Consider the following 13,266-nt stretch of genomic DNA (forward strand, 5'->3'; position numbering starts at 1 on the left):
GACTCTTCGCGGAACTATCAGACATTGTTTGGGTTATCATCAACCTTAGTGAGATTAGAACTGGTGAGGCTTATGCAGTGCTGACTAACGGCCACGTCCTCTGCTATAGAGGTCTCTCAGATAAGAAGCAAAACGGGTAGGATTCCTAATCCATAAGGACATGGCGACTAACATTGACGAAATAATGAGAAGGTAGCAGTAGTCGTAATCAAACTTAAAGGTACAGAATAAAGGTAGCGCAAGCCTATGCTCCATTGTCCAGTCACAATGATGAGCAAGTAAATCAGTTTTATGAAGATATGGAATTAGCGATGAGAAAAGTGCAAATTCAGTATTCTGTAGTAGTAGGCGACTTCAATGCAAAAGTGGGGAAATAGCAGGCTGGTGAACAAGCAATTGGCAACTACGGCATCGATTCTAGGAATGCTAGAGGAGAGGTGCTGGTAGAATTCGCAGAAAGGAATAAGCTGAGAGCAATCAACACCTTTTTCAGGAAGCGTTAGTTAGCAACAGAAATTGGACCTGGAAAAGCCCTAATGGTAAAACAAGAAATGAAATTGATTTTATACTTTCTGCCGATCCCGGCATAGTGCAGGATGTAGAAGTGATAGGTAGGGTAAAGTGCAGTGATCATAGGTTAGTGAAGGCCAGGATTCACCTCAATTTGAAGAGAGAAAGAGCGAAATTGGTCAAGACGAAACAGGCCGACCTAGATGGAGTAAGGGTAAAAGCAGACAAATTCAGACTGGAATTTGCAAACAAACATGCAGCCTTAGAACACAGAGATGAAGACGACATAGAGGTAATGAATGACACCGTAATTAGGCTAGCTTCAGAAGTAGCAATTGAAGTGGGAGGCAAGGCACCAAGGCAACCAGTAAGCAAGCTCTCCCAAGTAACAAAGGACCTGATGATGAAATGACAAAGAACGAAAGTGTCCAACTCATGAGAGCAGATAGAATTCGTGGAACAGTCAAAACTGATCAACAAAGCGAAAATAAGGGATATTCGAAATCATAACATGAGAAATACTGAAGAAGCCGTAAAAAATGGACACAGCCTGAAATCAGTAAGTAGGAAATATGGCTTAGCACAAACCAAGATGTATGCACTGAAAGATTCGCAAGGTAACATCATCAGCAATCTTGAAAGTATAGTAAAAGCAGTGGAAGAATTCTGTACTGACCTGTACAATACCCAGAGGAGCCACAATACCTCCATTCGAAGCAGTAATGAACAGTTTGCAGAGACTCCTCCTATAACTAGTGATGAGGTCATAAGGACCTTGCAAGACATGAAACAGGGAAAAGTGGCAGAAGAAGGTGGAATTACAGCCGATTTAGTCAAAGATGGAGGAGACATATTGCTTCAATAACTGATGGCTCTCTCTAAGAAATGTCTTTTGACTGCAAGGGTCCTAGAAAACTGGAAGAATGCAAACATTATACTAATCCAAAAACAAAAGGGGAGACGTTAAAGAATTGAAAAATTTTAAGCCCGTTAGCTTAATCTCAGTATTAAGTAATATATTTGCCAAAATAATCTCGAATGGAATAAGGGCAACACTTGACTTTAGTTAACCAAGGGAACAGGCTCTCTTCAGGAAAGGATACTCTGCAATAGATCGCATCCATGTCATTAATCAGGTAATCGAGAAATCCGTAGAGTACAGTCAGCCTCTCTATATGGCTTTCATAGTTTACGAAAGGCATTTGATTCTGTAGAGATACCAGCAGTCATAGAGGCATTACGTAATCAAAGAGTACAGACCGCTTGGAAAATATATACATACCTAGATTCCACAGCTACCTTAATTCTACACAAGTAGGAAGATACCTATAAAGAAAGACATCAGACAAGGAGACACAATCTCTCCAATGCTATTCACTGCGTGTTTGGAATAAGTATTAAAGCTAATAGACTGGGAAGGCTTAGGGGTAAGGATAGACGGCGATTGTCTCAGCAACCTTCACTTTGCAGATGACATTGTTCAATTCAGCAACACTGCAGAGGAGTTACAACAAATGATTGAGGACCTTAATAGAGAGAGTGTAAGAGTGGAGTTTAAGATTATTATGCACAAGACAAAAATAACGATGAATAGCCAGTCAAGGGAACAAGAGTTCAAGATCACCAGTCAGCCTCTAGTGTCTGTGAAAGAGTATGTTTACCTAGGTCAATCGATCACATGGAACCCTGATCATGAAAAGGAAATTCACATAAGAATAAAAATAGGTTGGAGTGCGTACAGCAGACATTGTCAGCCCCTGACTGGAAGCTTGCCAGAATCATTGAAAAGGACGGTGTACAGTCAGTGCATTTTACCAGTGCTGACATATGGGGCAGAAGCTTGAGAACAAGTTAAGGACTGCACAAAGAGCAATGGAATGAAGAATGCTAGGCATAAAGTTAAGAGACAGAAAGAGAGCGGTTTGAATCAGTGAGCAAATGGGTATAGCCAATATTCTAATTCACATGTAGAGAAAAAAATGCAGCTGGGCAGGTCATGTAATGCACAGGTTAGATAACTGGTAGACTATTAGGGTTACAGAATGGGTGCCAAGAGAAGGGAAGCACAGTCGAGGACGGCAGAAAACTAGGTGGAGCGCTGAAATTAGGAAATTCACAGGTGCTAGTTGGAATCTGTTGGCGCAGGACAGGGGTGATTGGAGATCGCAGGGAAAGGCCTTTGTCCTGCAGTGGACATAAAGTAGGCTGATGATGATTATGATGATGATGATGGTGATGATATGCTTTGTGTAGTTGCCTGCCGCGGTGGCTTAGCAGCTATGGTGTTGAGCTGCTATACACGAGGTCGCGGGATCGAATCCTGGCCACATTTCGATGGGGGTAAAATGCAAAAAAACGCCAATGTCCTGTGCATTGGGGGCCCTGGTTGTCAAAATTAATCCGTAGTCCCCCACTGTGGTGTCCCCCATAATCAAATTGTGGTTTTGGCAAGTAAAGCCCCAGAATTTATTCACTTTGTATAGTGCTGTTCAAAGTATAGCATTTCTTAAATGTCTTTGCACTAACCAAATTCATTTCCAGCTTTATTATCTTATGGAAAGCTGTGTGCGTGCTTGTTGGCTCTTGATCATGGATGTGAAGTTGTGCTACATAGTTGTATAGAGGCACAAATGAATAAAGACGATTGCGTGCATAGGATGATGCACATCATTCCTTGTTTGTGATCCTGCTTGTTAATTTGTGTCTTGTTGCAGCTGTACAGGGCAGCATCGCATCCTAGTGGTTTATTATCCACAACAAGCTCCGTAGTTGATGTTATGGTTCGAAATCAAGGGTGACAGCTTGTAGCAAAGCTCAGGCAACTCGGCGTACTGGGTCATCCAGTCTTAAAAGAAGAATCTGATTGATATTTAGACCATCATCATCATCCTGTTTATATTCACTGCAGGGTGAAAGCTTCTTCCAGTGATCTCCTGTTACCCCTGTCTTGCGCCAACTGACCCAAATTTCTCAACCTCATCACATTACCCAAAGTCTCTGCCATCCCTCGCCTTGGCACCCATTCTGTAGCTATAATAGACCACTGGATATGTGCCCTATGCATTATGTGGCCTGTCCAGCTCCATTTCTTACTCTTAATGTTAACTAAAATATCGGCTACCTCTATTTGCTCTAATCGACACTGCTGTCTTCCTGTCTCTCAGTGCTCCGCCTAACATATTTAAATCGCTCGTGTGGTCTATAACTTTTACAGCAAAGCGGTTTATGGCTAGGGTTACATGGATTTTTATTCCCGTCAACAAATCTGCGTTCGCAAAAACTAAGCTCCCGAATTTGATGCAAAATCGCTCCATTCTATGCAAACGCCTAAATGTCTCATCACTTTGACGGTGCGAGTAGCATTGTAGGAATGGTGCGAGGGTTGCTGTCTTTTTCAGGATTTCGAAAGTGGGTAGCCCTTTTAAGGTGTGCCAGCGTCATCACAACGCTAGTGTAGGCATTTCTTAGCACAATGAGCCTGCTTGACTGTCACATAAGATGCTTCAATTTCAGCAGTAGCACCAGCTGAAAGACACACACTATGCCTGTAGAAAACACGAGAGATTATAGATGACCCGAAAAGAAACTAATGAGAAAAAAGTGGTCTAACTGAGGGGCCCGATTTTTGTTAGTCATATCATAAGACGCCAACAAACACTGACACCAAGGACAACATAGGTGCAATTACTTGTGCTTAATAAATGAAATAAAGAAAAGCTAAAGTATTGGAAATGAAAGTGGATAAAGAAACAATTGCCGCATGTGGGGAACGATGCCACAACCTTCGCATTTTGTGTGCGATGCTCTGCCAATTTAGCTACCGTGGTGCCATTTCCCCATCCACTTTCTTGGGTATTTATGTTTCCTAGCAGAACCCTGGGAATGTTAGCCAGTGCCACTACTCCCAGACCTTGGCGGTGGATGTGGAATATCCTTTCTGCCGCTCTAGTAGCTTGTCAATGGTCTCGTGAATGTCATTTGCGCCCGTTATCGATGTTAACTCTGGCAGCTCGACAGGCATCTCCTCAGTTTGGTTAAGGGACACGTTCGCAATGGCCTCCCTCTGCCGTAGGGATTAAGTAGATTGCTGTGGTACACTTGTGGTGCCCTTCGTTTTCCCGGTACTGTGATTATGTAGTTTGTTTTAGATAATTTCTGAATTATGCCAATCGATCCTTCCCATTGAACCTGTAGTTTGTTTTTCAAAGAGGGTTTCAGGATCATTACCTTTTCTTCAACTTCAAAGCGTTGCGTTTGAGCCGTTTTGTCATAGTATCACTTAGCATTGCTTATGGCCCTGCGCATTTCCTACCCTGCTAATTCTTGAGATGTGTGCAGTCGGTCTAACAGCTCTAGCACGTATGTCACAACTGAAGGGTTGTCCACCCAGCCTTCCCAGGATTCTCTAACAATGTGAAGAGGGGACCGAAGGCAACAACCGTAAACGAGCTCTGAAGGTGAAAACTCTGTTCACTCGTGTGGTGCAGTTCGAAGCGCAAACATCGCTGCAGGCAAGCAAACCTCCCAGTTGGCTTTGTACTCATAACATAGGTCTTGCAAAAGCCGTTTCATGACTGAGTGGACTTTCTCTACCGCGTTTGACTGCAGGTGGTACACTGAGCTATGAATGATTTTAATACCGCATGTTTCCAGAAACATCGAGGTCTTAGCGTTTGTAAAGACAGATTCTGACTGGATTTCTGCGGGAAACCTCACTCGCGCGAATATAGACAAACGCGCGTTGACGATCTCCACCGAGCTTATAGTTCTTTGAGGGGCACCGCCTCTGGGAATTTCGTTGCGGGGCATAGTACAGTGAGAATATGCCGATAGCCATACTGCGTAGCACGAAGTGGTCCCACTGTATCTATTATGAGCCCGCGAAACAGCTCCGTGATAACGGGAACAAGTTTCATTGGTGCCTTAGCCTTATCTCCGGGCTCGCCTATGCGTTGACATGTGTCGCAGCTTCTTACGAATGCTTCCAGTTCTCGAAAGCAGCTGGGCCAGTAAAATTCCTGCAGTAAGCGGTCCTTTGTTTCCCGAATGCCCAGATGCCTTGTCAAAAAGCCCTCGTGAACCAGGTGCAGGAGCTGCTCACGATAGGGATGCGGCACCACGACTTGGTCGAATCGCGCTCCCTTTCGGCTGGTGTACTTTTTATAGAGGATGCCTGCCCTCTTGAGGAACTTTACATTCTGTTTGGCCACATCTTCTTCCGCATCTGGCCTTAGGTTACGCAGGGTGGAATCATTTTCCTTCCACAATCAGTGTGGCAGGGCTTACATTCAATAACTTTCTTCTGCATTCTGCCTCTCGAGACATTTCAGGCTCCAGTGCTTTCCAGACCTCTTCATTAGCTAGTGTACTTTCCACAATATCCCCTATAGGGCTGTCCTTTTTGGTGCTGGTTGACGAATCCTCCGTCAAACCTGTTTCCTCCACCACTGGACATTCATACACTGCCTTGACTGTGAGCTTCCTTGCCTTGGAACGAGTTAGGGCTTGCACTATTCCCTCACTAAACCCAATTCCCCTGTGTCACAGTAAATCCTCAGATTTGTTCGAAAACAAATATGGATACTGTGGCGGGAGATGTGCCGAGATGATGGCATCAGTGTCCAGTACTCCAAAAGAGCCTTCAATACGAATCTTTGCCACAGGGAGACAAACACTGGATGGAGGCCTGTACGGCTTGCTTTATCCATGCGCATTCTCCAGTGAACTGACCTTCCTCCACGTATGATGGGTGCACCACGTCCATTGTGGCTGCCGAGGCACGAAGCACCTGACACGGGTTACCACGAGGTCTCCAATGTACATTTCTAGAAATTTCAGATTTTCCTCGTTACTAGTTAGTGACGTCAACACTAGTTTGGGATTTTTGCACCCCACGGAGATATGCCCCGTTTGCTGACAGTTGTAGCAAACTACTGGTTTCTTTGCTTCGAAAGCTTTTTTCTTTTGCCTTTCTGCCCTCTGTTTGGGTGGCTCCTCCTTTGCCTTCCTGTTCTCGTCGCTAATTTTCACTGAATCTGACCTTTCCTTGGATTTATACTGAGTCGGCTTTGACCATCGCTCTAGCTTGCCGAGTCTGTATTTATTCATCTCTTTCTTAGGAGCTTCACTGCCTTCGAACGCACGGTGAGTTACGTACTCCTCAGCGAGATTTGCCGCTCTCGTGATAGTCTCTACGCCTGGTCTATCCTGAACCCAATACTTGATAATTACTGGCAGCCAGCGGTAGAACTGGTCTAAAGCAACACACTGCAGTGTCTTTTCGACGTCGCCGAGTGCACTCTCTTCTCTGAGCCATTCTTTCAGGTTTACTTCCAAGGTGTATGCGAAATCTGAGTATGACTTACTTTTGGTCTTCTCGACCTCCCTGAATTTTTGCCTGAATGCTTCTGCTGATAATCTATACTTTTTAAGCAGATTCACTTTGACTTTATCGAAGTCCTCTGCTTCTTCGTTCCCCATGCAGGCAATGATATCAGCGACCTCACATGGCAGTAACGTAAGCAAGCGTTTCGGCCACGTGTTTCTCGCGAATTTTGCCTTCTCACACGTGCACTCAAACAGCACCAGAAAATACCTATGTCCCCTCTTACTGCGTAGGGCGCCATCAAGTCTGTCATTCTGCATTTACTTTCTCGTGCCTCTAGTAGTTTCAGTATTTTGAGCCTTCAGAAACTCAATATCTAGGTGCCTCATTTCGAGGTCGCGCTCTTCTTTTGCCTCACGTGCTGCCCGCTTGCACTCTCCTTTTTCTAGGCGTTTACGCTCTTCCTCTTTATCTGCAATGCTCTCCAGGCATTTCTTCAGTTCATCGTCGTCTGCCCCACTCGCCTCGATCGCCTCAACGATCTCCGGCTTTCTCTTTGATTTGGCAATTTGGAGGCCCAATTCTCTGGCCAAGTTAAACAACTCCGGCTTCTTTAGTGCATTCAAGTTCATGGCTGGTCTTAGTGCTGCCAACTCTTCACTCTGTAACAACATCAACGTACTCAGAACTTCCATCAATGGTTAAAGTAAATCGCTGCTCTGTGCTTCCAAAAAAATACATAAAGCCAAGTGATATCTTGGTGAAGAAAAGCCTTGCACTCACCATATATTCAATTCAATTCAAGTTTATTTGCATCCATACATGTACAGATGACAGGAGTGCAGACAAAAAGCCAAATGAATTCGGCTTGACGGGGTCTGTACCCCCTACAAAAAGGGCACTGTGCACAATAAAGAGAACACAAACATACAGTAATATATAAACGAGAAAAAAAAAGAGTGAACATTAGTAAACATTGTGTAACAAAAATTCATACGGGTAAAAAATCAACAATAGAATGCTGCAAGAAATTGTATTACAGGAAGCGAATAGTATGAAATGACACAAATTATACAGCCTTGAAATTCACATCTATACATAATAAGTTATTGACAAGCAGAGAAAATTGGTTAAGCGTTCATGGCGTCAGTGTATACGAGAGCAAAAAAATTAAAAAGAAAGGAATACACAATGAGCCTATTAAAAGGAGAGATGGGTGTCTATTGAGTTTCCAACGAGTTTAACAAAGATGGCAGTGTGTGGCGTAACATTTGTTGACCGTAGTTAGTGCGCACTTTAGGAACGTACCATGTTTCTCTGTGACGTGTGCTGTAAATGTTAGAATTCATTGTCAATAGAGATAAATGCTCGAAAAATTTCGTGTTGTTTTTTCGCAGTAGTGAAACGCTTGAGTAAAATACTACGATATATGGAGGTGACCGGTTGTAAATTAAGGGCGCTAAAAAGGGGCTGCGTATGAGCGTCATATGAAGAATTGGCGATAGCGCGCACGGCTTTCTTCTGCAATAGAATAAGTTTGGTCATGTTAGACATCGTGGTGTTTCCCCAGACTAAGTGACAGTAATTCAGATGGGACAGGAAGAGAGAGTTATAAAGCAATTTTTTGACGCTCAAGGGAAGAAAAAATCGAAGTTTCGTTAGTATTCCCACAACACGAGCGATTTTGTTAGCAACTGAGTCTGTATAAAGATTCCAAAGTAAGTTTTCTTGAAATACGACCCCGAGGCATTTAATAGATGGCACAATGTTGATAGTCGAGGAACCCATTAGCAAATGGCCGTCAATGTGGACATTTTTGTTTTTAGGTTGAAAAAGTACAGCCTTTGTCTTGTTTTTATTTATAGACAGTGAATTCGATGAACTCCATCGATTAAGTTTACTTAAAGCAGCGTTCGCAAGAGCCAACAGGTCCCTTGCACAACCAGATGTAAAAAACAGACTAGTGTCATCAGCGTATATGATGAATTGGGCAGTGGTGTCGATATTAATTATGTCGTTTATGTAAATGTTGAATAACAAAGGTCCAAGAATGCTTCCTTGAGGTACACCAGAATGAATGGGTAAGTTATCGGAAATACAGTTATTTATTGAAATACTTTGGCACCTGAACTGCAGATAGCTTTTGATTAAGCCAAGGAAGGGGCCCCTGAAACCGTAAATTTCAAGTTTTGTTAGCAGAGTGGTATGGTTAATTGTGTCAAAGGCCTTTGAAAAATCGATAAAAACGCCTAGTGTCACTAAATTGTGCTCAAATGCTTGTAGTATTAGTTCCTTTTGTGTTAGTAGAGCTAGCTCTGTCGAGCGACCCTTCCGGAAACCAAACTGACAGTCAGTAATAATGTTGTGTTTTTCGCAGAAAGCGGTCATTCTCAGTGTTATTAATTTTTCTAGGCACTTTGAAAATACAGGCAAAATGGATATTGGTCTGTAGTTGGACAGGTTGTTTTTATCACCGGCTTTGAAGAGCACTGTAACCTTTGCGAGCTGCATGCGCTTGGGAAATATACCGTTGACAAAGCACAGATTATACACATGCTCAAGAACTGGGCATATCAGATCTAAAACGTGCTTTACGGGGCGTATTTGCGGGTCGTCAATATCGCAGCTTTTACTATTTCGCAGAGCGGAGAACGTGAGATAAATTTCTTCGGCGCTAGTTGGAAGTAAAAAAGCACTATCACAATTTCTGGAATTGAGGTACTCTGCGGAGCGTGGATCGTGCAAACTATTTACGAGGCACACAAGATAATTATTAAAAGCGTTTGCTAAATGCGCGCCTGATGAACGTTCCCCGTTAACGATCAATTCTCGTACGCCCTCTGAATGCTGACGTCCAATGTTAAGCACTGTGCTAAGGTTTCTCCACGTGATATCCGTTCGCTTTATAGCTTCAGGATTAAACAACCTGTGAAGGTAATCTTTCTTGGCTTGTCTAAGAGTAGCAGTTAACTTGTTTCGAAATTTCTTAAATTCGGATAGATGGCATGTGTCTCTTGTGTCCAAAAAACGTTTGAATAGAGCATCTTTTTGTTTGATTAGATTCAGAAGTGCATTGGTTATCCAAGGCTTTCTAGCTTTTCTAGGCTTCAGTGTTTTAGGAGGAAAAGATTCCGAGTAAGCCTTTTTGAAAAGACACAGAAATGACTCGTACGCGGCATCTACGTCAGACTGATTGTACACCTCGACCCAATTTATTTTTGATATTTTTGTGCGGAATTCGTCAAGTGTAGACGGATTAATATCTTGAATAGTCAATGGGGGACACTGCTTCGGTTGTTTTGCCGAAGCAGTGTCCCCCATTGACTATTCAAGATATTCAATATTCAAGATAGTTTGCAGTCATGAATCCTGACACCTTCTTTACGAACATAGTTACCAGGAAAAAGAGGAGACAATCTCTTAGATGTTGTCCAAAGTTGGGGTCTCCAGGGTAGCATATCCGTCCACTGCCAACCAGTTGTTGTGACGCTGTTTCTCGAACCTCGACCAACGTTACTGTTGGGTAGCGTGGCGTTGTCAGCAGGCTGCAGGCGTCCAGTAGACCATGGCAACCAGGCAGGGACGAGACGATTTCTAGTGTGAAACTCGCACTGTTTATTCAATGGTTGGTGAAAGATAAGAAGAAGATAATGAATGAATTGAAAAAGTACATTGCAGGGCCCCTTAAATAGGCCCACTAAAATTGTAGGTGGGATCTTGCTCGCGTCAACATCACGTGACATGCACTGAGTCTGGTCGGGGATAGGTGGCTGATCCCTTCTACCAGATGAGTTTGCACGGGCTTGCCTCCTCTGGCGGCAACCTACGGAGTCTGGTTTGGATAGGTGGCAGATCCCTTCTCCCAGGTGAGTTTTCACAGGCTTGCCTCCTCTGGTAGCAACCAGTGGGTCTTCTTTGGTTTGTGGAAAGCGTTCTCCCCTAGAGTTGGACAGTTCACGGAAAGGGTTCTCCCCTTGGTCGCACAGACAAAGGGGCCTGTCATCGCTGCGGGGTGCCTGCCAGACTGGCAACCGCTCGAGACAGCCATAGCAAATTAGGAATCCATCCTCCGTTTTGATTAGGCGGGGTCTTCGTACATCCCTTTTGCCCGAGGTGTTACACGTCAACCATAACAGGGGTTAACCGAGGGCCCGATGTTCATTAGTCATATCATAAGACGCCAACAAACACTGATATAAATAAATAAATAAATAAAATAAAGAAACAATAAATTAGTAGAAATGAAAGTGGATGAAAAAACAACTTGCCACAGGTGGAAAATGACTCCACAACCTTCGCATTTCGCATGCGATGCTCTACCAATTTTGAGCTACCACGGCGCGGTTTCCCCATCCACTTTCTTAGGTATTTATGTTCCCTAGTAGAAGCCTGGGAGTGTTGGCCAGTGCAACCACTCACAGACCTTGGCGACGGATGTGGAACATTGTTTCTGCCGCAGGAGTCACGAGAACGTGATCTGTTTGGGTGAAGGCAACCAGCCAATAAACCCATACATGCTACCTGAAGACATCAATGTTAGTAAACGAGAAGAAAGGGGGTTAACTGAGGAGCCCGATTTTTATTACTCATATTAGTCATATGCGAAGGTTGTGGGATCGTTCCCTACCTGTGGCAAGGTGTTTTTTCATCCACTTTCATTTTTATTAATTTATCGTTTCTTTGTTTCATTTATTAAGTACAACTAATTTCTCCTATGTTGTCCTTGGTGTCAGTGTTTGTTGGCGTCTCATGATATGACTAATAAAAATCATGCCCTCGGTTAACCCGTTACGGTTTACATGTAACACCCCATGCAAAAAAAAAACTTATAGCTTATGCTACTGTTTACGTTCTGAGGGCAGCTATTATGGTTATAATTTCAGTGTTTAATCTAAAGCAATTATTTTTGCAAAAACCCTGTGCCATTGTAGTTTCTCACATTTACTGGAATGGCATTGTCATTGCATCCAGTAACCAGTGTTGCGGGTGCCCATGCACCATTCTAAAAAAAGATGCGCAGATAGTAAAATTCTGTTTTTAGAAATTTTTCTCGCTTTCCTAAGAAAACACTGTAAATTTCATATTATTAGGCTTTCTATTGCACTACAATTCAGAGGTCCTTAAAAAGTTTGGAAAGAGCCTCCTTTAAGAGTGTAATAAAATAACATTCTGAGGTCCCTGATAGCTGCTTGTGCTTCCCAGCAACTGTAGCTTACGTAATCGTAATGTTTACCGGGAAACACTGGCTGCAAACGCTATGTGCGAAGGCAAGCTTTCTGGTAAAAATTCGGCCTCTTCCTTGGGCCAATGCTGGAGGTTGTGCATAGCCGCAGCAGAATAATTACATGATATTCAGGTTTATGTTATTGTATTGCACTTTTAGCATTTAAGGCTGAGAAGATTTAACATAAAGGGCATGCGCTGTTGGGGTTTTGTTTTATGACGTCTTTTGGGGACTGTCATTCTCAAAATTCCGAGAAATAACTTTATCAAGAATGCAAGGCAAGGTATGAGCAACTTTAGTAATACAATAGTGTGACAATATAATTCGTATATACTGCGTGTCATATACATATATACCTAAATATATACAGCAATTTTCTCTCACTGACTACTCTGCTGAGACCGGATCTTCGGTGACACGGGGCCCTTAATACTGTCGCATTAAAATGGTGGACAGTCTCCTTAAGTTGATGCACTATAAATGTCTTAGAAGAAGTTGCAACAGATGAAGTGGGAAGCCATACATTCACAGTGACTACCATCCACCTATAATTATGCCACTAGAATGTGCTTACAATCATCATTATCTCTTAGCTCAGTACACTCATATTACCTTGAGCCATCTTGCAAAGGCTTGTTAGCAGCAGCCTCTCTGTATTTGCTTAGATTGTTTCTGAAGCAAAGTTATGCTCTCAGTGACCAAGAATAAATGAATATGCCTTAAGCAAGCTTCATAAATGTGCTTTATTCATTTCCACGTCACCTTTTGATTTTTGGAGATCTCAGGGTGTTGGGGCCCCTTATTGGGCATGGTAAACCTTCCATTAGTCTCGTCATCCAAAATGGCATGGCTCTGAAACATGTTTTTCAGTAAAGAAATAAACAAGAAACAAAGGCTTCTGCTGCTTCATTGCTTCGTTCTTACCATCTTGGTGAAACAATGTGCAAAACCTGCAGGCTTCCGGTGTGAAAGTGACAACACCAACTGGCAGGAAGCGAAAACTTGGTGCATCCACACCGAAGTCACAAGCTTCCAATGGTGGGGATCAGCCTGTCAAGGAAGAAGCTGGTGCTGAAGCCAAGCCGGTAAAACGGGCTCGAACAGTCTTGCCGGAATACATACCTTTGGAAGGCCCAATGAGGGTGAGCAAGAACTTATTGATTTTATGTTAGTTGCAAAGCATATGCAGGTAGGTTCATTGTGAAAG

The 13,266-nt window shown here is 43.2% G+C and overlaps 1 protein-coding gene across 3 annotated transcripts in view; it reads left to right on the top strand.

Moving 5' to 3' along the window:
- The window catches only part of LOC135911202 (S1 RNA-binding domain-containing protein 1), a 100,496-nt gene that overhangs the window by 1,852 nt on the left and 85,378 nt on the right, over positions 1-13,266 (top strand). For all 3 annotated transcript variants that reach the window (XM_065443404.2, XM_065443403.2, XM_065443406.2), the window contains exon 3: positions 13,016-13,201. In XM_065443404.2, the coding sequence (XP_065299476.2) occupies positions 13,016-13,201 (186 nt within the window). The remainder of the gene's footprint in view (positions 1-13,015; positions 13,202-13,266) is intronic.

Source organism: Dermacentor albipictus, chromosome 5 (genome assembly GCF_038994185.2).
Source record: "Dermacentor albipictus isolate Rhodes 1998 colony chromosome 5, USDA_Dalb.pri_finalv2, whole genome shotgun sequence".
Classification (NCBI taxonomy): domain Eukaryota; kingdom Metazoa; phylum Arthropoda; class Arachnida; order Ixodida; family Ixodidae; genus Dermacentor; species Dermacentor albipictus.